Source organism: Cottoperca gobio, chromosome 12 (genome assembly GCF_900634415.1).
Source record: "Cottoperca gobio chromosome 12, fCotGob3.1, whole genome shotgun sequence".
NCBI lineage: Eukaryota > Metazoa > Chordata > Actinopteri > Perciformes > Bovichtidae > Cottoperca > Cottoperca gobio.
Genome location: NC_041366.1, coordinates 11,237,810 through 11,263,358, shown reverse-complemented (window position 1 = coordinate 11,263,358; position 25,549 = coordinate 11,237,810). Strand labels below are relative to the sequence as shown.

At 39.9% G+C, this 25,549-nt stretch overlaps 1 protein-coding gene across 2 annotated transcripts; it reads left to right on the top strand.

Moving 5' to 3' along the window:
• The first annotated feature begins 752 nt into the window (after nt 1-752).
• On the top strand, nt 753-25,549 carry LOC115017217 (protein FAM163B-like). Of its 2 annotated transcripts, XM_029445513.1 has the most exons (4): nt 753-1,225; nt 1,574-1,678; nt 19,710-19,825; nt 23,024-25,549. In XM_029445513.1, the coding sequence occupies exons 3-4, from the start codon at nt 19,733-19,735 to the stop codon at nt 23,462-23,464; spliced, it is 534 nt and encodes a 177-aa protein (XP_029301373.1). In that variant the 5' UTR covers nt 753-1,225; nt 1,574-1,678; nt 19,710-19,732; the 3' UTR covers nt 23,465-25,549. The 2 variants fall into 2 exon arrangements, with proteins under 2 accessions (XP_029301373.1, XP_029301372.1); XM_029445512.1 differs by having other exon boundaries at nt 753-1,678.

The window sequence follows — 25,549 nt, the reverse complement described above, 5'->3', positions numbered from 1 at the left end:
GGGACAGTTGTGTCTGTCATCCTAATGGAGTTTAATGGACATTTTGTTCCAGACAGGGACAGTTTGTTTTTTCCACCTTGGCTGAATGGTGGGCAGAGGACAGGTGTAATATTTTAATTATCTTTATAGAGTTGGTTGTCACATATAGCTTGGGTGATTAACTGCTGGAACTGTATGTGGGAAGCTTAATGAAGCTTCTCTATATGCAGCTTCTGGTTTCCAGCCTGATGGAAGGACACAGTCATCTCTCAGATGTAGGCTACAGTAGGCTGTGTGATGGTTGCTGGTTGTACATTAGCGGAGTTTGTCTGAGGACACACACTTGTTCTCACACTTGCACTTGCGATGGAGACTTTTTGACACAAGTAATGTTGTATTCAGTGTAGATGTGTTCGTGTAAGACTGTAAGAAATGAGTAGCCTAATTATGTAGCCTAATCTCAATCCCTCTACTACAAATCCAGCACCCTGCCTTTAAGTCCCACAAAAAGGCACAAAGCTCACAGATTTCTACTTGGAAGTCAAAAGGGACTTCATCCAACATCTTGTCCCCCCCCCCCCCCCTCTCTTGTCTCTTTTCTCTATAGCACCCACAGCCAATCTGAGCCTGTGACTAAAGCGCCATCTCTCTGGCTGCACACTGCAGGCTGCATGCACTCACTGGGTCTGCAGGCACTAAAGAGCCACCTCTGAATTCAAAGCGCATCTGACTCGTTTCCGCGCAGCGCCGGACGTCGCTCTGCAGGAATCAGCACACATATACGGAAATCCAGCAACCGTGCATCAAAAATATAGAGCACCCATATATTCTCTGGCACCAGCCAGCTGCAGATACTTTGTAGCCCTAGAGCGAGTGGCCGGCTTGTTTTTCGCCAAACATGGGGCGCAAAGAGAGAAACACACTGGAGGAAGGGAGGAGATAGATAAAGAGATTGATAGAAAGGGAAGAGACAAAAAATCCCGCCGTCGATTGGTGTGGAACCTGGAGCAGCGCTTCAACAAATATCTGACCTCGACCTCCTCGGAAGGTGGGAAACTGGTTGTTGAAATGGAGATGTCGAGATTTTCTATTATCCCGTCTCCTCCTCCAACACACATGCCACTGAGGCTGATGATGATGTTTGCGTAGGAGTGTTTTATTGTGCGGGCAGCGTTGGTGAAGCAGTCTCTACTGTTCAAACAACTCCAGACAAGCGGTGGTGTGTGCCTGACGCTTCTTTCCAGAGGTATCATCATCATTATTATTATTATTATCATCATTGGAGCCTTTTTTCTCGTCTTTGGAGGGCTTTCGTGTGTCTTTCTGCGAGTCTGGAATTGGACAGAAAATGTTTTGCATGCAAATGACAAGAATGTGTGCGGAAAAGTAGTCCGGCAGCAGAGAATAAGAATATTGTAAGGACACATATGCTATTTTGTCTTTTTTGTTATTAACAACTAAAGAGGATCAGGCCCAGCGGGGGGTTTTTTTTTTTTTAGTCAAGCCGATATACTTCGATAGCTGGCACTTCAGCGTTTTGCTGATTACTTTCCCGACATTGGCTTTTTTTTTTGCTATTGGTCTCAATATTCAGTGACTGAGGTCGACACAAACTACAACCAGCAGAGGTCGGGACCTGAGCTCCAAGGATCCACCACTACCCTAGATGTAACCCGCTGAATTCCTCTTATCTCTGAAGGTAAGAGTCCTCACCCTTTTAAGAAAGAAGGTTTTGTCTTGTGCTACATTCACTCATCATTATGTTGGATTTTACATTGGTTTTGAGGCAAAACGGATACATCTGCTTGTTGAGTCATGCCTGCCATTCAGAAGTTGGTTTAGAAAAGAGCTAGATGGATAGATGCAGAGCGCTACATGACTTTCTAATTTCAGCACCATGGACAGATCCACACTTGTCTTAAAGCACGATGTGAAGCTTTTCTTCTTATTTCACCCAAAACATGTAGAATTCATATAGTCCAGTCCATATATTAAGTACAACACATAGCAGAGTGTGTTTCTAGAAGCTTAAATTAAACCATGATGCAGTAGTGGATATACAGACAGGCAGAGAGATAAATGAGAAAGACAGGATAAAGGCAATGGGAAGGTTCAGTGGTTTTTTTTGTATGACAGACTTGCTGGCTGTCCCAGCTTGCCACATGCTGACAAAACAGCATGGCTCATGAGCCACAGCTACTGTCACCAACTGTTAGCCATGGTCACATCCAAACTGTTCGCTCCAGATATTTTTAGGCAGGGTGGAAATGCATCTGAAGCAGCATTATGGCCATGCAACACAAACACAGTCCACTGAATGCAGTTAAAATGACAAAATATTTCAGGAAAGGGGACACACATGCAAACCTCCACCTACTGGGTGTTTGAGAAAACACTGTGGTAGATGAAATGATAACTAACCAGATAAAATGTGTAGCTGAGAAAATGGAATTGTAGCTTCTATCGTATTATATGCTGAATAGATAATATTTGGCAGAACACAGGGGGAAATTTGGCCCCAAAAAAGAATTTGCACAACCCAAGTGATGATAACTCCCGACCTCTGTAGTTAGTTCCTGTGTCTTAAGAGTGATTATAGACTATAGACTACAGACTTTATATCAGCAAATATCATATCATTGTCCAAATAATCTTAAATAATATCGTATTATGATCAAACTTGAGATTTAGGCCTCTAAAGTATTGTCCTAAATGCACTATTTCATACTACGCACATTGGAAAATAACTTCTTTGAAGATGTCATCACAATATAGCACCTGTTACAGTATCAATACTCCATTGTTCTGTTTCAGTTCAAAGTTCAGCCCCAGATCAGGTTCTATTGTGCGCTTAAACTACCAAAGAAGGAAACATATTCATTATTCTCTATACTGTGATGGTGTATTGGCAGACGTGATTTGGAGTTATTGATTCTCATGTCTGTTTACCTTATCTAATCTCCCTAAATGCCTAACCTCTTCCTCAATTACTGAAACATATGAAATCTTACCAGATCCCCAAATCATCGTCATTACATACAAAAATACAGATATCTGAATAAATGAGTGGAGAAAACAATGCATAACCTTCCATGCTAGCCACGAAGGGTCACTGAACATATGGAAATGATGGGAACCAATATGCTATGGCCTTCGCAGTCACCATATATCTCATTGCTCATCAAGACACCAAATATAGATATATATCTTTTGGCAGAATGAAGTTCATCCCTCCAGTACAGTTGAAGAGCTCTGGAGGCTTGTGGTGTTCCCACACGTTACTAAGATAGTTAATGTAGGTTTTTCCTTTAATTTCCCGGGGGCAAAGAGGGCTGAAGGTTGCACACTTACTCAGATTGATGCAGTGTGGCTCACTGAGCTACGATGAATTATGTTATGATGTGCGTGCTGTTATTTGTCTAAGTCATGCCCATGCCGCCTTTGTTTTAGCATCACAGTGACTGGTTTTAAACACTCCCTATCATATCATATCATGTCTTATCATGTCTTATCATATCATATCATATCGGCCTGAACATTTCAGACTATTATCGAAATCGCAATATAGACTAGTGCAATATCCAAATCGCCATAGTTTGTAAAAATCTCAGTTTGGGACATATTCTCGATGATCATTTTAATACATTTTCCAAGTAAATGATGCAAAAATTATTATTTGATCCGATATTGTGAATCATTTCACAATTGCAACATTCCAGTCCAAAAAATAATTAACCTTGTCTTGTACAAAACAGAATACTTACTTCCGTGACATTATTACACGTACAGGATTTTCCTTCCCATTGGATTTGTGCATTTTCTTATTGGGGAATCTTTTAACCATGTGTGCACATTTAAGAAACAGCCACGAAGTGTATAGCAGTTGCATGGAAGTGTGATTTCTATCTCCCGATAGCTAGTTGGGTTTTGGAAATCAATATCTGCATCCCACTTGAAAAGTTCACCTATACTCTCAGAAATGAATACAACACATTTCTGAAGATTTGACAACCATATTTAACCTAAGCCTGTATCCGATTTGATAGAAAATGGTCTTGTTTACATTGCCCTTTGTTATGTTGTATTTATTTATATATCGATTTCATTTGATTTATTTGAATACTACAGTACCTTCAGTACTCACACACAAACGCATACTGTGCTCCTACAGGGCCTACAACAATAAAAGATCCCATAGCGACTTCTCCAGTGACCCTCTGAACAACCTTGGCCTCCTAGGAGAGTCAGTCATACTTCTGGGCATACACACTCACACACACACACACACACACACACACACACACACACCCTCGTTGGAGCGTGACCGTGAGTGACTGGGTGTTTCTCGTATGCTTGCTTACTGCTGTTGGTCTATCAGCCTCTCAGCCATTAGAGGGAGAGAGTTAGAGTTAAAGAGAGAGAGCGAGAGAGAGAGAGAGAGAGAGAGAGAGAGAGGAGAAGAGATAGAGAGAGAGAGGGAGCGAGGAAGAGAGAGATAGGAGTGAGAGAGAGAGAGATGAGATAGAGAGAGAGAGAGAGATAGAGAGATAGAGAGGGGAGATAGAGGAGATAGAGATATTGAGAGAGAGAGAGAGAGAGAGAGAAGAGATAGCTACGCGCTATATGGAGCTCTCTCTCTCCTCTTTCTTCTTGCTCGCCCCCCTCTTCTCTTGAGTGAGAGATACTTGGAAGGCCACGCAGATGAGTAGGATGTAAGAAAGCAAATTTCATAGACAGATGGGTGATGAAAGAAGATGAAGAAAGGTGTAGGGAGAAGAACACTTGTAAAATAGGCAGAGAGGGAATGAGAAGAGGAGGAGGGAAGGTTTGAACACTGGCAGAACCACCTAAGAGTGAATGCAATTACAGTGGCAGCATATCCACTTCTTTTTTTTCCTGGGCATTTAAAGTGTACTCACATATCAGCTTAATTACCTTTAAAATGCTCAACTGGGAGGGAGAGTCATAATAGATCAGCCGTAGTCGAGATAAAGGGGAGAAGTGGAGTGTATGGATTGAGACTGGGGGATGGGAATATGGCCGTTCAATGATCATGTTAAATAGTCACCACTCCTTCCTCCACCCATGTCTCCTCTCCCCCTCCCCCTCCCCCTCGCAGCTACACCCTGACATGCTCACACATCACGCTCACGCACACATGGGTTCCCACGCAGACACCGACATCACCAGCGCACGCGTTTAATGGCGCCAGCAAACGCTTTGGTCAGCTGCCCTCATCCCAATGAGGGATTGTAAAACTGAAGCTCATTGCAAAGAGTATAAGGGAGGTGGGGAAGAAGAACAGGAAGAGGGTGAGGAGAAACGGCAGCAGAAGAAAAGCTGTCTGTCTTTCCCTTCTTGTCCCTCATCCATGGCAGCTTCATTATTGTGTGTGTGGGGGGTCTGGGGTGTTTTTTGTGCACATATTTTATGAATAGTGCCAATAATTGTTAGTCAATCATAGCGCTGAAAAACTGTATGCTCACAATCATGTTAAGTAGGCGTAGGCAAAGTTGATCCTGGAGGTAGCTCTGTAAAGAGTAATGGGTGTTTACAACGCAATCATTTTAAGATTGACCTCTGTTTGAACTTCTAAACATGTAAGACAATATTAAGGTGAAACTGGGGATGTTCTTATCCAGCTGTTGCTGTGTACCCAGATTTCACAATTGGATTTGGTAAAAATTAGTAAAATGTTAACATAACTGGTAGGAATGATGGCTAAAGCTACAAAGATGTTGTGAAAATGTAAGAATTTTACTTTAAGCCTTGCAGAACTGGCCTGCAACATGCTGCATATATTTCACACTAAATATAAAGGCAGACGGCACACAGCTCGAAGTTTACAATTTGCATTTTGTCTGTATAAGTATAACCTACAATATGCAGTACATTTCAAAGAAGCCGAGGGGCCTTCTCATTACAAACTTTATGATCCAAAGCATATATGCTCATTATGGGAACAGCCAAGTTCAGCTGCATGATGTTAAATCTGAGACTAAAAAGCTGCAAACGTCGACATGGTCCTTTTTGGAAAGTGATGAAGCTAAAAGAATTTAAAGAACACGCAAGCTCAGCAAGGTCGTGACTTACTCTGCCATAATAGTTGATCGCAACAGAAATGCACATGGGAGGAGAGATTCTCATTCATAAATTCCTCTTATTTCCCACATGTCGTATCTTATTATGCATCTCTGCAATTCTGCTCGACTGCTCTGTGCTAGATTTTTCATCAGTTTAGGTCAGGGGTGGGGAATCTCCGGCCTCCGGGCCGTATATGGTCCGCGAGACAATTTGATCCGGCCCTCGAGGTAATTCGTGAAATGCACGCAAAACAAAAACCACTAAAAAAAAAACTAGACGGCAATATTTTAAAAGGGTCCTTGAACACAACACGAGCGGAACGTGTCATCACGTGGTTACGTCATGTCAAAAAACTTCAATATTAAACGAGACGGTCATTGACATTAGTGAACGCAGCATGGCGAGTGTAAAACAGAGAAAGGGTGGAATGTCGCACTTTCCAGGAGAAATTGGACGAACAATTATTTCTTTGTGGAAGTAAAAAGCCAGTGTGTCTAGTTTGTGCGGATGTACTTGTTGTGATGAATAATAATGTCAAGCGTCATTACACCACGAAACATGCCGAACTGCACGAGCTGAAAGGACGAGTGTGTTTGGATAAAGTTAACGCTCTTCGGCGGAGTTTGGCCCAACAAGCAGGTCTCTGCAGAGCGTAACATACAAACATGGACAGATAGAGAGGTAGACCACCACACCAAGAACAGACTATTCCACCACTGCAGTGCAATCATCACTGCCATGTGTAATACTCACTTTATTTTCTATCAACCACTTGGTACTTATATTATTTGTGTACTGCCTTTTTACCTCATATGTTCTTTTGCTGTGACGATACATTTCCCCGTTGTGGGACTTATAAAGGATTGTTTTCTGATAAAACAGAAAGATACATGGATAAAAAAAGTTGCTTTTTTGCACAGCATAAAAGAAAAGTGAAATGAATGGTCTGTGTCTTAAAAAATAATTGCAGAGGTTATGAGTTCAATAATTAGTACAGCCCTCGAAGGATGTTGTAAAAAATAAAATGGCCCTTGATAGGAAAAAGGTTCCCCACCCCTGCTTTAGAGATTAGCATACAATGAGTGAGCGGGGAAAAGTTGGTTCAAGTACGAGACGGCTAGAACTTTAATGCGTAAACCTCCTACTCAAAAAACTGAAAACACAATGGTTAAATTTTTGTAATAGCCCTGTCGCCATAGTAACTGAAGACCCGTTTGTGCTTTTACACAGCACTGACCATTAGCACTAACACCCAAGCAATTTCCTTCAACCATCTTTACATTTAATGGAGGATGTCTGTCCTCTCCTCCTCACAAAGTGCCCTCTGCTGCCTTTTCTTCTTCATTTGTTCTCCACTTACTTCTACATTTCTCTCTCCTTAATCAGCATCTTCTTTTGCCCTCTACCTGTTTTTACTCCACTAATCACTCCCACTCATGCTGTCTCTTTTAATCTCTACCTGTCTTTCCTACCTCCTTCATGTTTTTATACATGTCCACTGTTGCTCTTGCAGACCTTTAAAAGCACACACACATGCACTTGACACATGCAAACAGTCATATCTATCTACTGGAAATATAATGCATTTGATGTTTTAGTGTCTCTTTGTGTGTGTCAGATAAGAGACCAAGGGAAAATTCTGACATTAAGGCCTTCTCCTAGATAAATCCTTTTTTTTGGCATGATATAGATGCTTTATCAATATTGCACAGGTTTTACTTCCTCGCAGATTAAAACATCAGACAAAAAAAAAGAAGACAAGATGTTCACTGAGCAGGATTTCACATCTGATTGAAGATTCTGTAAACTGATTTTCACATTGCCATAACCGGTTAAAGAACATTTACAGTGTGTTAAATTCCTTCCACATTCTGCAACAAGTCAACAAAACTAAACAACAACACAAATCTCACACCAACACATATAAGCATGTTCTGCTCTGATGCCCCAAAACTGTTACAATTTAATTTAAACAAATGTTTTATAGGATTTCTGATCTGACATCACTTTGATTAAGGTTTGGTTAGGTTTGGGCCCAACATATACTCGGTTAAGGTTAGGGAAAGGGCATATTCCTTATTTGACATTCACTATTTGTCGTGAACAGGAGGATGCAGTGGTCTCCCATGTCAAACAAAGAACATCACATTACTACTGCCTTTGTTCCTTAAAGACAAAAGTTGTAATTTACACAGCTACCACGAGCCTTTGTCAGAAAAAAGTAAACGTTTTAGTCATTTGAACAAGCAACAACTGCTGTTTCTTCGGGCGAGGATAGTCTTTGCTCTGTGAGTCACATAACTGATGTGTATGTGCACGTTTTTGTGTGTATCTGTAGGTATGATTTCCCATAGTGCATTTTGCCACATCTGTGTGATGATTTCCTCAGTGCATCAGACACGTAGTAACTTGAGATATGTGACTTCTTGTAAATACCGTGTTTGCTTGACACGCTCCGCTTTGAATATGCAAAGTGAAGCACAGCAGGATCTATCAATCTCTGAGTCCGAGGCACTGCCTTGGCTCGTGAGTGGCACTGCTGTTCAAAAATGATGTTTAAATCAAAGGGCTGCACGTACTCCCTAAGGAAGTGTACATCAGCTGGACAGACAGAGAGTACGAGCGGTGGAGAACAGAGAGGGAGACAAAGACAGCCGAGCAAATGTGAGGAGAGGCGAGACAGACAGAGAAATGGCACAGGGTAAAGGGAAAGAGACAGGAAGAGAGAAGGTTGAGATAAAGAGAAAGGCAGTGAATGCAAACGCGAGGCAAAGATGACATAAAGTGAATGATGTGACTGGCAGGGTGCCAAGAATGTTGTCTTTTCTCTGTTGACTGGCTCCAAACTTTAAGTGTTTACTCCGGTTTTAAATGTGAACTACTACTGTATAAGAACTCTGAAGGAAAACAGAAATGTGCATGTTGACACCTCGGTATAGAGAGACAACTACTGCATATTCAAAGTAAACTAACAGCCCTGTCACATTCATATTGTGAGAGACAACAGGTGTCCTCTGAAATATAGAGAGGTACAAAATCATGCAACCAATGACATTTAGTTCCATTCTTTATTTATGTGACAAAGACTAAAAGTAGACTCTTTGAGACTCTTTGTGTTCTGGTGTTTTGTTCCTCTTACATGTCTGAACCCCGGGGCGCCATTGTCTCACAATCTATACATGTCTGTCACCCAAAACTAACCGTATAGAATTATATGTACCATGCTGTTGCTCTAGGAGAGAAAGTAAAGTGAGGAAAAAGTCTAAAATTGGAATGATCTCATTGTCAAGTGTCAAGGAGCAAATGTAATTGCACGGTGTCTTATCTAATTCAGGAAGAGGAAAAGGAATTCAACTTATTTTTGGGCAGTGTAATTACCCTGAACAGACCATGTAGCCAGAGGGAAGGCTTGCGTGTGTATGTGCACATGCGGTGTATGTCCTTACACATGATTACACTTTTGAGTGTTTTTCAATAAAGTATTAATCTGTCATAGAGGCCGACTCAGCACAGAATCATCTGCTCGGTGTTTGTATGAATAACATTTCTCACACCATGAGGTCCTAACGGAGCTCTGAGTGTCACAACAGACTGTCTCCTCTGTCACTGTGATTTTTCTGGAGCAGACTTGACTGACGCTGAACTTATAAACTGGGAGTGAGCAAGCGGCAGGCAGCGGCTACTGTTATGATCCTGTGTAGAGTTAGAGTAGAACAGACACACCGACGTGCACACAAACAAACACGCAGAGATTATGCGTTGCCCAGGGTGATCAGAAGGTGCGGAAATGTTCATTATTGTTATTGTTATTGTTATTATTCAATATGAAAGAAGGAACAGTGCACAGAGTTTGCATAAATATCTCTCGACAGACTGATATTCTGTCATAAACAGCAGTTTATTTCTGTGAGGCCCCGAGACTGGAAGTGCTGTCGAGTTGTAGCACTGCTCGTGTCTGTTATATTTATGCAGCGCTAAGCAGAAACAGTAACTACTACTCATGCTATTAGAGTGAAGTTGCTTGAAGTGTGTGTGTGTGTGTGTGTGTGTGTGTGTGTGTGTGTGTGTGTGTGTGTGTGTGTGTGCTGCGTGTGTGCTGCTGTGTGTGTGTGTGTGTGTGTGTGTGTGTGTGTGTGTGTGTGTGTGTTAGAGTGAGGAGCATAAATAGTTTGCTCTACATGGCATCAAATATTGCTTTCCCATCTAAAAATGGTCATCATCGTGTATTCACACACAGATAAACAAATATGTGCACTTGCCTCGGCTATGACCTGCATAATAAACAGATGCCTCAATGTGTCGGTTGTAATTGTTGCTTGATAACCGTGTGTGTCTAATGGCCTTGATGCACCAAGCTGACATTCATCCATCTGGTGGCGCTGGGCCATCACTGAGCCTCTGTAGCAGACCACTGGCTGCAGTTCTTTTGCAATATGTCCAGCACCGCTGGCACAGGGCGTCAGTGGCTGATTGAGCATGTTGAGGCAGTCAGTGCGATACTGTATACATGAGACATACCTCTGATTCCAACACCTGTTGCAGAGTCGTTTTAAAGGGTTATTTGTTCTCTTCACTAGTGGGTTAGAGTAAATGTATCCAGCTTCAAAAGAGTAGGATTTTCCTAGAACTCTGCCTCTGCCTCCAGCTGTCACCCTTCGGCCTCTTCTCCCCCGGGGCTCTGTTCTGCCCTGGCTGACACTGTAATCATTGTCGTCTAAGACTGAAGGTCGGAAGCTCCACCAAATTCTCCTGTCTGGGAAACTTACGTTTCTGAAAAGTCCAGCTAATGTAGAAGTGCCTTAAACTTGCATTCTTTCTAATAGCCAGCAGAGAGTGACTCTCTGGTAGCAAAAAGAAGTCTGATTGTATAGAGGTCTATGGGAAAATGACCCGTACGTCTCACTGGATTTATTACCTCAGTAAATATCTTCCTGATGAGTTTATGGTCTCAATCGGCAGTTTCAAGTCTTCTTGTCTGGTTTGGGTGCTCTCCGTGTTATAACTTTAACCCTTTCGCAGTGTGTTTTCAGTTCATGAAAGTTAGTAAAAATGTCTTGTTCAGCATTTTGTTTGCACTTTGTTCCACCCTCTCTCGTGTCACTTCCAAAAGACCAAGATGGTGACAGTCAAAATGGCAAACTTAAAGCCTGAAAACCGTAGTCCAAAACCAACTGGGGTGACGTCACGGTGACTACGTCTACTTCTGATATACAGTCTATTAGTTTATATTAGAACAAAGCTGTGTGCTCAATAGGATTATTGATTAAAGTGATGAAATGACCTTATTATGTCAGGCCAAAAGTACATTAACTGACACACACACACACACACACACACACACACACACACACACACACACACACACACACACACACACACACACACACACATACACACACACACACATACACACATATCCTCAAACCTTAAACATGCCCTTTAAGTCCACCTATTTCCATGACAAGAGCTGAAGCGCGCTGAGGACACCTTTTTACCGCTTGCATCACTCAGTTTCAGGGCTCTTCAATCCATCAACTGTGAAGTTCAAAGAACGGTAATATCTCTGAGCCAACTTCAGATCCTGCTGGTGCCAAGATTACAGCCTGTCACACACACAGACTAGTGGTATTATTTTCACAGCAGAGGGTAGAGCATGGCATGGCGGAGGGGAGGAGCAGGAAGTGCAGTGGCAGTGATTATATGCAATTATCATTTAAAAGTGAAAGCTCATTTTCTTCAACCATTCAGGGTAAAAGACAATTATGGAAAGAAAATAAGGTACTCTCTGATAGAGATAGATAGATGACATCTTTTATTTTATAATATATTTCTTTGTTAGATTTGTATCTAGTCTAAAGTGAAAGGCATTGTTTTCACCTCAAAGACAACCTTCTTTAAAATGTCGTAAAATGAGAAGTTTGTCTGCTGCTACGTTGCAGACACACACCAAATACAATGTTTGAACATATGATTGCTTCTTTTACACTGGCATGATGAGAGGCTCTATCTGAGCACTGAAGGTACTTAATAAAAAAGCATCCATCCATTCATGTTCTCATGTTCTTCAAAATATCACAGCTGACTGCTTCCGCCACAGACTCAGGTAAATGCAGGTGACAGTTATCGTAGATCCCATATTGATTATGCACGCTTAAATACATTAGTCAAAAGAGATTTATAGCTACGGAGAGAAGAGAGGGCAGATTAAAGGCTTTGAGAGAATTGACTGACAGAGTTTTTCTTCACTGGAATATTGAAATGGGAATATTGTTTGTTTTGCCCACATGATTATTTCTTGTTACATGTTGTGGTTTAATCCAAAAACTGAGACAAAACCCAAAGTTTTTGGCATTTGAAAGTGCATTACATGTGATTATGATACTCATAAAAGGGTTAATTTTAACACCATAGTGCCACAACATTCTCAAATATTTAGAAAAAACATTTGGGGACTCCAGAGGAAAACCTAAAAGAAAAACTCACTGTCTAAAAATACAGTATGTCGTGGACAAGGAAGGGCATGCTCAGTCACTTCCAGTGCATACACAACGCGTTTAAAGTTACATTACATCAGCATGCAATTTGAACTGGAAGAGCAACTAAGCAAGGTCATTCAGATGGATGAGAGACATTTAGCGAGCTGTGTAATTAAATGAAGAGACCCCAGGCTCACCATTACGTTTTTTTTTAAACGCCCTCATGGTGCTATATTCATACTAGCCAAGGGCAATTTTTATGATATATCATCCACAGAGGGGCCCTAATAACAGAAATGTTTCCCGGGCAATACAGTAGGACGCATGAGAGCGATAAAAACTATTCCTGGTTTCCAATCATCACTACACGAGAAAACTACTTCCTCTATTTTATTCATCCACAACTCCAAATTCTCCCTGCATCTTCGACAGTCTTTGGGATTTCTCAGGTCAGAGTTGGGGGTGAACCAAGCTTGTCAGTGCCTTTCAGTGGAGGGATGAGGTTGGAGTCGAGTGCAGGCACATAAAGAAACAGTGGCAAAGTACATTTTTGTACATCTGGTGAACAGGGTGAGCCAAGAGCCTGGGTCAGTGCAGCCAGACCGGATAATATTGTAGCCAGGCTTAAGGAGGAATTTGTAGGCTTTTTTTTGGGATCTACATTACTGCTTGCATTGAGGCTTAATGGAGATCAAAACATAAATAAACAACAATTCAGTTAAATCGATGTTGCATCATTGCATCACAGCTAAAGCTCATTTCCGTTCTTTTAAATTCTTCATAATGTTAATGTTTAGTGGACTTATCTTCTCCCTCGTGGGGAACATCTGAACGTTTCATACAATTGAACTGTCAATATCTAGGTTTACTATTACTACTGTTACTTTGAGTGCAGTGGTATATTTCAACCATTTGTCCAATACTTGTAGCAATAGATACTATTAATTTGAAAGGCATAATCAGTCATTTTTGGCAAACTATTGCAAACTTTTATCCATTACTTTTAGCTAATCATTTGAACAGTTTATTCATTACATTTAGCTGCCTGTTTAAATGTCTTTGTTTTCTTGCTAACTAGTTTTTCACACACTCTTGCATAACTTCAACATGTAGTGTTCAGGTGTTACAATTGATTTAATGTGAAATATGTGGATATTTATCATTTTTATCAAACACTAAAGTGGTATCGATAATCCCGTCTAACTCGCAGCAAGAAAGCTAATGAGCCCAAAATGTTGAACTACTTCTTTAAAGCCGCGCAGCTGTATATCACCAGCATATCACAGCAGGACAGGTTGCGCTCCAAAGGAAAAGTAATGAAGTGTACTAAGTGGATCACAGTGGAGCTTCATTATCTTCATGATGGTGCGTCACACATCGATATGTAAGTGATGGTAGATGTGATGAATGGAAATCTGAATTTATTTAATTTCCTTTGATCAGATGATGTGACTGTAGGTGGAGGTTATGGGAGTTATTAATTATTTTGGCAAATACAAGTTGAATGCTCACTGATTGCTCAGTTTATTAGAGGGTAGACAACGACTAATTGAGGACTAAGAGCTGTAATCACACAGACTTTGTCACAAAGAAGGGTTTTATTGTGTCTTTCTTTATATTATCACATTGGAACTTTGTTATCAAAATCTTTTTGTGAGTTTGAAAATCAACACCTGGCATAGAAACATATTTTAGGCTTAAGACTTAATTTGTAATTTCCATAAAGACCCATGCGCTGTCTTCTTTGGATATGGCTGCAAATACATGTGTGAAGTCCTCTCTGACAGCTACAGCTGTAATCCCATAGTTCTGTGGGCATGTTATTGTCCCTTGTGTATGACTCGAAACCACCATCTACTGTGTACATCTCCCCCATTCAACTGAAAGCCTGTCAACAGCCATTATTCCTAGCAAGACCTCTGCTGTGATCCCTGCCATGTTTCATCAAAGCGTGGCAATTTGTTCCGAAGCCCACTGTCTGAACACGTTAGCTAGTACTAAAATTATTGCATGTGAGTGTTCGTGTGTGTTTGTGTGTGCGTGTGCCCACTGCTATTCTTCTTTGTGCCCCTAACCTCTTGTCACTCCTGTGGACAAATACCAGCAAAAGAAGCTGAGCAGACAAGTATGTCTTTCCCCAGTACTATTTCACGATGAAGTCTGAGTTGCCCGTGAGTGTATGTGTGTGTGTGTGTGTGTGTGTGTGTGTGTGTGTGTGTGTGTGTGTGTGTGTGTGTGAGTGTGTGGTGAAATTTACACTGTTCGCTGCCTCGCTGCAGCACATCCCTCACACACTTCTCTGATTAAGGGAACCTCAGGAGATACACACTGCCTGCACAATAACTAATGCAGCATGTACATGTCTGTCTGTGTGTGTGTGTGTTTATACTATAGGATGGTTAAGACACACTGTGTGTGTGTATACACATGAGTAATGATTTGTCCTGTGTCACTGGTTGTGCATTAGTGTCTGAGTAGTTTTTTGTGTGATAGTAAAACATAGACATCTTATATATGCTTGATTTTAGTCTTTCCTTGTGGTTGTGCGTGTGCACTTATTAAAGAAAGGTCAAAGGTTAAGGAGTAGGACTAACTTTCTAGAGAAACAATTCAATACCACCACAGGAAATACTGCTAATACCATGGACGGGTTTACAGATTGAGATTTTACTAGCATAATTTATTTACCTTTTAAAATTAAACTCTCACTTTGTATGTTTTACAAAACAATTATTGTCTTATTGATTGTATTTATGTATTGTATTGTATTTAGGTATTAATATAAAAATGCCACCATACTGTCTCTACAATGTGGCCACTCCCCCCAGTGTAGCAATCTTAGCATACTATGAGTTCAAACATTCAAACTCTACTCCTCCATTTTCCTGTTCTCTTTTCCGGACACCAAAAAATGTCCCAAAATCTCCACATGTCCCTCTTCAATTTAACTCTAAGCCTATAACGCTCTGTTCTTGTTGTTCCTTCATATTGATTTGGTTGCTGGACTGTGTGGCCTGCAGATTGGATTAGAGTCCCGCTGTATTCCAGCCTGAGGGGAGAGTAGCTGTGTTGTTTGTAGACAGGGCAGATAGACATACTGATCCATTCTAACTTTATAGAGCATCTCTGGAGAGACATATCACAATGAAAGCTAATATGTTTTAGACAAGTTACCGACAGAGGAATTCAACATGGTTGAAAGGTGTTTCAGGGTGAGAAGGTGTCAGTCACTACAGAAAAATGTATGTGAGCAGGCTGAGTGATGGAGAGCATTGTTTACTCAAGGATGTGGGAACTGGAACACAGTCGATGTAAATTGCGTACGGGGTAAACAGGAAATAGTTTGTTTATGTTTACCTCACAATGCTCCATATGACTTTCTTTCCTCACCATTTCAGGATGTGTCCATATCACAGTTGAGTTACATCTTGACAACACTGGCCTATGCTGCTGTGTGCTTCCTTCTGAGAATGGCTCGCATCATTGAGTCATAGCTTAGCAACAAGCCTGCTGTCCTATTTTTGGTTTCAGGCAATTATTCACAATGCAGTGTGATTGGGTGGTCCTATGGCACTTGCAGATTGTGGGTGTAATGAAGGTGAAAAGGTCTGTACCCACATGTGTCAAGTATCTGCAGGGTTTTCCCCAAATATACAAGAATGTTATCAAACCTGGGAATTGTGTGGCAACCTTTTTATACGCTTACAGTAACACAATATAGGAAAAAATAAATAAATACAATTTAGAAATGCAAAGCTAAGCTGTACTCGTTATAATACTATATCACACGTATAAAGCAAACAATAATAGCAATAATAAAAAATGATGTAGACACATACACAATACACAATGAGAGCATGACAAGCAACATGATTTACAGATCCATCTTAACCTCATTATTCTTTTAACTTACATATCACTACTAGAATAGAGGTTATACAAAGTCAAATAAGATGCATACAATGCAATTTGAGCTTCAAAGAACCTGTTTCCTGCAGTTGTTACAACAAATGTATTCTGGGTATTTGCCAAATGTTTCAAGAAATACTCCAGTGATTATAGAAATACATCAATAATTAACCATTTCTGAGCGTACAGGTGCATTTTTTGCAGTATTAGTAACTGTAACCATACTGAAACCCTGCTTGCTTGCCATGTTGAGCTCCATCTACATTCTGCACTATTGTGTGAGAGAATTCAGTGGAGTAATGTGTGTTCTCCATACAGGATTTAGGGTGGAGTTCCTCTTTAACGGTTGCTGTTATGCAGCAGATTATAGTATGATGGAGCAGGTAAGGGTTCAATGTATTGTTGAGGGCTGCTGCAGGGGTTTAAAATCCTCAGTTATGTGAATACGTTAGAGTCAAGGTAGGCAGAGAAAAGCAATTACTTTTGCCAATTTGAATGACATTACAATGTTTGTGATTAATGCGTGTTACTTTCAAGAGTAAAATGAGCATTTAAAGCTTCTATGCTCAAGGCTTCTTCCTGTAATCCAGCTGCTGTGGAGACTGAAAGGAGGTAATTAAAGGGAAGCATTGATGTAATAAGCTGAGAATGAGGTCAGTTCAGTCTCAAGTCAATCACACTACTGCAAATGTTCTTATGACGTTCTGTAGCATTCACTCTCTGTCATTTCTATTTAGAGATTACAGGGAGATCATAGTTTGGGTTTTGTGAATCACACACAATGACAGCTACACTACCTGGAAGAACTGACATGACACAAATGAAACGTGCAATACTTGCATAATAGCAAGTAACAAAAAGGAACCATGCAATCACCTATCAGCAAGATACAGTAGATATCAGCAAATGTAATCTGTGCTGTGATTCCGCAGAGCTTGGTGAATATGAGCTCAATAATCATGGGTAAACATCTCCATTTGTCTTTGTTGTGACCTCTGATTTAAGGTCAGAGTTCACCCCCAGCGGTTTCCTGCTGATTGATGCAATAAAGGTCATGATCTTTCACTCTGTCCACTTTGCGCAGCACTTTACATTACTCTGTTTCTGTTCTGGTGTCTGTTTCTTATCTGCTCACTATTGAATCAGAGCAAAAGGAAAAATATCTACATCTAAGATTTTTTTTTCTATCTTCTTCTTAGTCTGAACTTTTAAATTATTCCTGTTTCATTAAGAGATGCATCTAATTAAGGAAGCACTCTCAGAATGCTGTTTCATTGTGACCCTCACTTACCCCTTTTTGCACCAATTTAGCTCCATTGGAAACTGCTTCCATTCCATTGATGGAACCTTGTGTTATCTATATATATACTATATAAATATATATATAGTATATATAAATATATATACTAGTTATATATAAATATATATATATATAGTATAGAAAATATAGATAGAGTAAGATAAATATATATAGATTATAAATAAAATATATATAGAGAAAAAATATATAGTATATAGAATAAATAAAGTAAATAAGATAGATATATATAGAATAGTAAATATAAGATAAATAGTATATATAAAGATAGAGTATAAATATAAAGATATATATAGTATATATAAATAGATATAGATAAGATATATATATATAGATATAAAGAGATATAGATATTAAAGTATAAGATAAAAAATAAGATATAGATAGAAAATAGATATAAGTATAAATAAAGATATATCCGTCTCTCTCCAATCTATATATCTTATCACTACCTTCTATATATTCTCTTTCCCCTCCTCCCTCCTCCTCCCTCTCTTATCTTCTATATACATCTATATATATTCTCTATCCCCTCTCTCTCTCTTATTTCTTCTCTCCACATCTCTTCTTCTCTCTCCCTCTCTCTCAGAGAGAAAGAGAAATATATAAGATATAAATATAGATACAGTATATAGGAAAATATTATAGGATATATCTCTATCTCTCTATCTATATATACATAACATATACATATATACATACATACATACATATACAGTATAACATATATATACATATACATAACATATAATATATCCAACATAAGTATATAGTATGTATATATATATGTATATATATATATATATATATACATGTATATATACATTTATATATATATACTAGGTATATATATATATATATCTATATATATCACTATCATATATTATACTATATTATATATATATATATACTGTATATATACATTTATACATTTAGACATTTAATAAATAAATACAAATGTAATTTAAACTACTTTGGTTTTTGTCATACTGGATTATTGTGTATCAAATGGCCTATTATAATAGAAAGACCACATTTATATGTTCAGTCTCTTCCAAGGTTTGTGCCATAATAGTTATTTCCCTTGATATTTCTTTTTTTCTATTTTACCATAGACATACGAATATGTTTTTTTATTAGTTTTTTTTAGCATTGGGCATGAACAAAAGTCTCTGGGGATTAGGCATTCCGGAGTCCTGGCTGGGTGCATGCATACAAATATCTGGTTGTATTAAACCGTGTGCTCGGCTTGAAGATTTCACATCTCAAAATCTCAGCAAAATCTCTCCTCATTTCTCTTAAGTTCTTCTCTTACACCCAATAACATTGTTTTCCTTTGTCATGAACCCTTCATCTCCTCTTTTTCCAATCCATTCCTCTTCATTTCCATCTGCATTCTGTTATGTATCACCTTTCCCCATCTATCTCTCACATCTCCTTCTTCATCCCCTACATCATTGTGTCTCTCCATTTCACATCCATTCATCAAATCCTTTTCTATCCTTATAACTCAACTCATCTTGACCTCTTTCTTCCTCTCGCTCCATGTCAATTAACCGCTCACTCTGTCTTTGTTTCCTATCACCTGCTCAGTCACTTCAACTCTCCTCACTCCCACCATCCATTTATCTCTTTGCTCTCCTGCAACTCGTTTCTGTTGCTGCTCTGCTGTTGAATGTTGATTTCCCTCTCTCTATCACTTCTTTTGAGATCCCGTCTATATTATGAGCAGCATTTGTAGGATGATTCTATTACATGTCTTCTAACTGCTGGATAATTCAATAAGCACCACTGAGATGACACACAGTTATAATCTACTTAATGAAGCCACTGTGCTGATGAATTGTGTGCTTTCTCCTCCGTCATTTCTACTCTTCCTCACTCCCTACCCTCCTCTACTTTGTTTCTCTCTTCCCATCCTTCCCACCTCTTGCTCTCTGCAGGGTGTTGATGGAGAGCCATTCGAATGACAGCCGGGACAGTGGTCATCACTGGTGGAATTCTAGCTACAGTTATATTACTCCTTATCATCGCAGTACTGTGCTACTGTAGGCTGCAGGTGAGGCCATAGCTGCTTTCAGACACTGTTGCATTCACTGTATTTCCTCTGAATGTCTGCAGAGCTACAAGTAAAGGATGTCCTTCAGCACTTAATTCAGTCATAGTCATAGCTACTTTAATCTGGGAAATTGTGTTTGTAACCTTCAATTATCAAGGATAATAAGATCTTTCTTTCAAACAAATAATATAATGTATGAGTGTAGCTGCATTCTTTGCCAAGGCTGCATAATCGTATAACTTAATGTAATAGAAAATGTTTCTACAGCTATATTTAGAATTGCATCACAATACAGTGATGGACAGTCATGCTGATTGGGGAATGGTGGCCATTGAAATTGATCATGGTGCTGTTACCTATTTGACATTTATGTCATCAGGTATTGTAGGATCGCTTGCAGAATCATCAAAATGTGGCTGCAAACCAAAAGTATTTAGCGCTTTGTAATTGTCCACATGATGATGCATTCAGAACCTGAAGCAAATCATTTATTCCATGTCCCATCATTCAAAGAAACATAATAAAAAACTATAAAAATAGGAATCTACAGCCATGTTAACAGCTCTTTGAGGCTGAGCTAAATGCTAACAACAGCATGCTAACTAGCTCACGCACTTCTAACATGCCGGTGTTTATAAGGTTAATTCTTGATAATGTTTACCATTTTAGTTTAGCCTGTTAGCATGCTAAGATGTGCTCATTAGCACTAAACACTAAGCACAGCTGAGGCTGCTGGGGATGTCTTTAGTTGTGGATGTTGTTGGTCAGAGGATGACGTTATGAAGTTAATACAATTCATCCTGAGGAGAATATAGATGTCTGTTCCAAATGTCATAGTGATATTTCAGCCTGGACCAAATTGTTGGACCGACTGAATGACAAGCCATTGCCTTCCTTTGAGCCATGCAGCTAGCTTGGCTAAAATGTACATTTATGATAATAAGGAAACTACTTACGGTATGTAAGTCTTAATCCTGGTCTGTGTGCCCCAGAGCCTGCTGGCTATCAACTCAGGGACAAGTCAGAACCTTAGGTGGATCATCTCTTCTACAGTTAAAAGAATAGGAAATGTCCAAGATTGCTACAACACTGTGAGGAATAAAAGCTATAGGCTATCTGCACTCGTAAAAAATAAGCCCTAATATCTTTGATCTTTATGCCGTCATCATGCATCATCTATATTTCTATGCGGTTGTGCTGTGATATTCAGATCACTGCTCTGTACTCTGGAAGAATAAAATGAAAATGGAATTAGGTTAAAATAATCGCTTTTTGTTTTTATGCTTGACTAACTCCAGCTAGGTCGAAGCATTACACTAATAACACCACCGGGAAGCATCACTACAGTCTTGTGGATTGCTATTAAAGCATGTGGGTTTGTTTCTGTTTTACATTATGCTGTGTACTTTCCGTTACACTAAACTAATCCCTTGTGCATTTCCCTACTTGACCTTTCAATGGAGTGTTAAAAGATGTTGAGCTAACAGATTTGCAACAGATTCAGCAATTGAATCTACTATAGCCTACTCTTATTACTTTTTAATCAATTTCTTAAAGGAAATAGTTCAACATATTTAGCATATGCTCTTTCGCTTTCTGGTGGAGAGTTAATGAGTAAATTGATACTATAATTGTCTATCAAATCTAAGGCTACAGACAGCTAACTTAGCTTAGCACAATGGCTGGAGGCAGGGGGGGGAGCTAGCTTGGCTCTGTCAAATTGTGGCAAAATACAGCTACAGCACTTGTAAAGTTCCCTAATTATCTTGTTTCATTAATCGGTAGAAAAATTGAAGTGTGAAAATGTCAATTTGCTGTTTTATGGATGGTTATGTGGCATTCATCAGTTTTTGTATGGATTAAACAAACAAGATCTAAATAATTAGTTAACTTTAGCATTGCTAATAGATGGACTTTATTACTATTTATGCTAAGCTAAGTTAACCAGCTGTAAGCTTAAGTTAAGTTTACCTTACAGACGACAGAGTGGTCTCAATCTTCTCATCTAATTCTTTGCCAGAAGAGACAAACCTCTTCCTTAATTTATTAACTTCATTAACAACCCCAAATGTGCTTCCTCTGGTGCAGCTGAACAAGCTTCAACTGTAACAGCACAAATGCCCTGAAAGTGAACCCTAGATATCACAATGCATTACACCTACTCACCCAAAGTGGTTAGAATTGACAAAAAGATAATCTTGTTATCATGTAGCTCCTCCTTTCAACATCTGGGAATCATAAAATAAATGTATATATAAAATATAATATATAAAATCTGGCTATGGCAAAACAATTGTTCCGCACATAAGGATTAAAAAGTTCTAAACACGGACCGGAGACATTTATTATCTTAATATTTTTATGTAAAACTTACTCTAAGACGGTTGCCTGTGGCTCAGCAAGTAGATAATTAATCGCAGGGGTGGTGCATATCTGACTCCTCCCATGTGTCGAAGTGTCCTTGAGCTTGACTACTAACCTCCAAATTGCTACCAATGGTTAGTTTAGGGCCTCCTATGTCAATGCGTGGCCATCCATGTGTGAGTGTGTGAATGAGAGGCAAATTGTAAAGCACTTCGGATAGAAGTACTATAACCGAGATCAAATGGAAACTAAGGTAACATTGCTGGACTGGAAATTATATGAACCTTTCCACTTAGAGCTGATTATAGTTCTTGGGATTGACATATTTCATAGTAAAATACAAAAGTGATCCACAAATGATTGCTTCATGTTAGTTGGTGGGATGCCAGGAATTCATTTGAAAGCTACATTTTGTTGGCGAGAAATAGCAACCACAAATTCTCCACCAAAAAGTGGATTCTGTTTACAAGTCCGTTTGAACTGCAATTGTTTAGGATTTGACACAATCAAATAAATAATGGGAGGCAAAACCTTTTTGACAACATAATGCAGCACATGTGCAGTTTCACTGATACGACATGCATCAAGGCTCATGTGGATTGGAGAGCACCTCATGTGGAGATGGGCTGAAGTGGGGTTAGATTATGAAAAGACATCATCTCTCTAAAGAGTGTTGAGTGAATGCATGCTTTCTGTCTGTAGTGTGCAAACCACGGAAATCTTTCGGTACCTTTTTGCCCTGATATTCTCCTTCCCTTCCTGCCTTCTTCTTCTCTCATCTCTGCTCCCCATCATCTTTCCCCATGTCCCCTCCTCTTCCTCTTCCACCACCAGTATTATTGCTGCAAGAAGGAAGAGTCCGAGTCGGAGGAGGAGGAGCCAGACTTCGCAGTTACGTCCCGCCTTCCGCCAGTCCACTCTAATCACAACATTGTGGCGGCAACGGCCGCCGCCTCCTCTATCCCCAATGGCCCCGCTCTCTTCTCTACCCCTCCGCTGGCCAGGAAACTAACGCGCTCACAGACCTTTTGTCCATCCTGTACGCACTATGACCTGCCTTTCTACCTCCAGCCGCCCCCTCAGCCGCAGATCCACCATCAACCAGATGGGTTGAGGAACGGAGGAGATCGGATCAGCTACCGCAGCGTGCAGCAGCAAGATCTGGACCTGCCAGTGCCTGTGAACATTTCAAACTACCGTAAACCAAACCTGGCCCGGTCGGTCACAATGAGGGACATGTTCACACGCAGCTGTAGCATCAGCACTGATGTTTAGCTGGGCCAGGTTAGAACTCAGTGTAAGTTTGTGCTTATATGAATTGGGATGGCCTAGGCCGGACTGTGTTTTTGTCGTCTTGACCAGTGTAGTCCATAGTCTGATCTGATTTGGTCTCAGTTCTACTGGTCACCTCTTGCAGGATGGAGGACTCAGATGGCTCTCAGGACAGGATTTTCAAAGGTACTATGCTCAGGTCCAGGAACATACACTTGGGCCACAATAGAATTTAAAGTATTGTTAAATCATCAATAACAAGAACTTCTTGGTTTGTTCTGTTTTAAATAGCTCTTTTTTAACAATGAGAATGGAATTTGTTTTACGGTTTGACAAATTTTGTGTCGCCCTACTTCCTCTGGACTCTTCTACCCGTGGCCTGAAAGACACACAGATTCCCGCCATGTCAAAATGACATAATCGGCAGGGATTTTCTCTCTGCCATAGCTGCTATACAAACAAAATATGATTAGGAGAAGTCCAGTGTTTCTCTCTTCTATGATGGGATGATCTGTCTGTTCCTCCATCCACAGATTATAGAGATTATTAAATATCACTCACCACCAGTGAAGGAAGGGGGATGTCATGTTTTAGCTGCCATTTCAGATAACTTTGGCCATAATATTTAGAGGCATAAAGGGCTCACAGAAGATGGAAATCCCTGCTTGTTTTCCACATCCTTTCATACAGGTCTCCAGTTTGATGGGAGGCTGGTTTCTCTGCTGACAACACAAAGTGTATTACACTTCAGAAGAGACAGACCTCTGTGTTCTTGCAGGCGGGGTGGACTAGGTGCCAAAGGGGGATGGGTTCTCGCATTTGTGTGCATTCTTTTGACTGTGTTTGCATGTATGTGTGCGTGTGTGTGTATAACTCGATCAGTTGTTATACCAGGATTCTTATTCCATACAATTAAACATAGTCTGTCACCCCCTATGTATACCGAACCCAGTGGTGGGTTGCAATAACATTTGTCTTGTTATTTCTTGTAATGGGTGAAGGGAATGTAGTAGTTTGCCCTTTAAAATGATGGTAATGCAAAGAATGACCCAACCAGATGACAAACTCTATTTTGTAAATGTTTATTTTACTGATTAATGCCGTCAGAGGAGTAAAACGTTTTTACGGCAACACTTCACTTTAAAGTGGGATATTCATTTTAGTTCTTCACTCAAGTTTCATTTTGTGGATTAATTCACCTTTAAAGGCACATCAATAAATATTTAACAGGCCAAAGCATACACTCCGGTCTCTCTCTTCTCTCGACTCGTTGGACTGAGGAATATTTGCTCTTCATCTGAGCTACTCAGAGAGTTCCTTCTTGGGATTGTTTTTTTATTTTCTGCACTTTGCGGACCGGCCTGGCTGGAGGAGCAGTTTTATGGACACAGGACACATGTTTAATGAAATGATTTACTGCTTGATTTCAAGAAGAAATGCTTGTGGCTGTGCGAGGGACTTGAAGCTGATTGGATTGTCTCTCTTGGACCTCCCCCCTCTCAAAATGGATGGTAAATGCTGTTGCACTCCCCTCTACCCCCCCCCCCCCCCCCTCTCTCGCTCTCTCTCTCTCTCTCTCTCTCTCTCTCTCTCTCTCTCTCTCTCTCTCTCTCTCTCTCTCTCTCTCTCTCTCTCTCTCTCTCTCTCTCTCTCTCTCTCTATCTGCTCTGATCATGCTCATTAATATACCCAAACAGGTGAAACAGTGAGTGATTTTGTTTTAAGTTTTTCCTCTTGTGACATGTGCTTTCCTGCAAATACACTATGACACACACGCACACACATACACACACAGTTCTCAATGCTATGCTTTCCTTACTTTTTAAACAGATGTGACAGTTGCACAGGAATTTTTGTGCCATAAAGATTTATTAAAGAGAAATGTATTATTATTATAAATATAATTATTACAAGTGTATATTCAAATGCAGTGTTGCTTTTTCCCTACAGTATTTGAATTACTTGTTTTATTTTATGATCTAGCTGGTTTTTCAGACTCAGTACAGTACAGCAGAAATGTTTCTGTCCTTGTTTCTAATATATAACTAACAGACACATTGTTGCTAATAAAATGGTGTGAAAATCCTT

Bases quoted from the DNA above. Each gene is read 5' to 3' on its own strand.
- LOC115017217 (XM_029445513.1), top strand. From the start codon at position 19,733: ATGACAGCCGGGACAGTGGTCATCACTGGTGGAATTCTAGCTACAGTT. The intron at 19,826-23,023 runs GTGAGGCCATAG...TTCCACCACCAG, and splicing joins TGTGCTACTGTAGGCTGCAG to TATTATTGCTGCAAGAAGGA.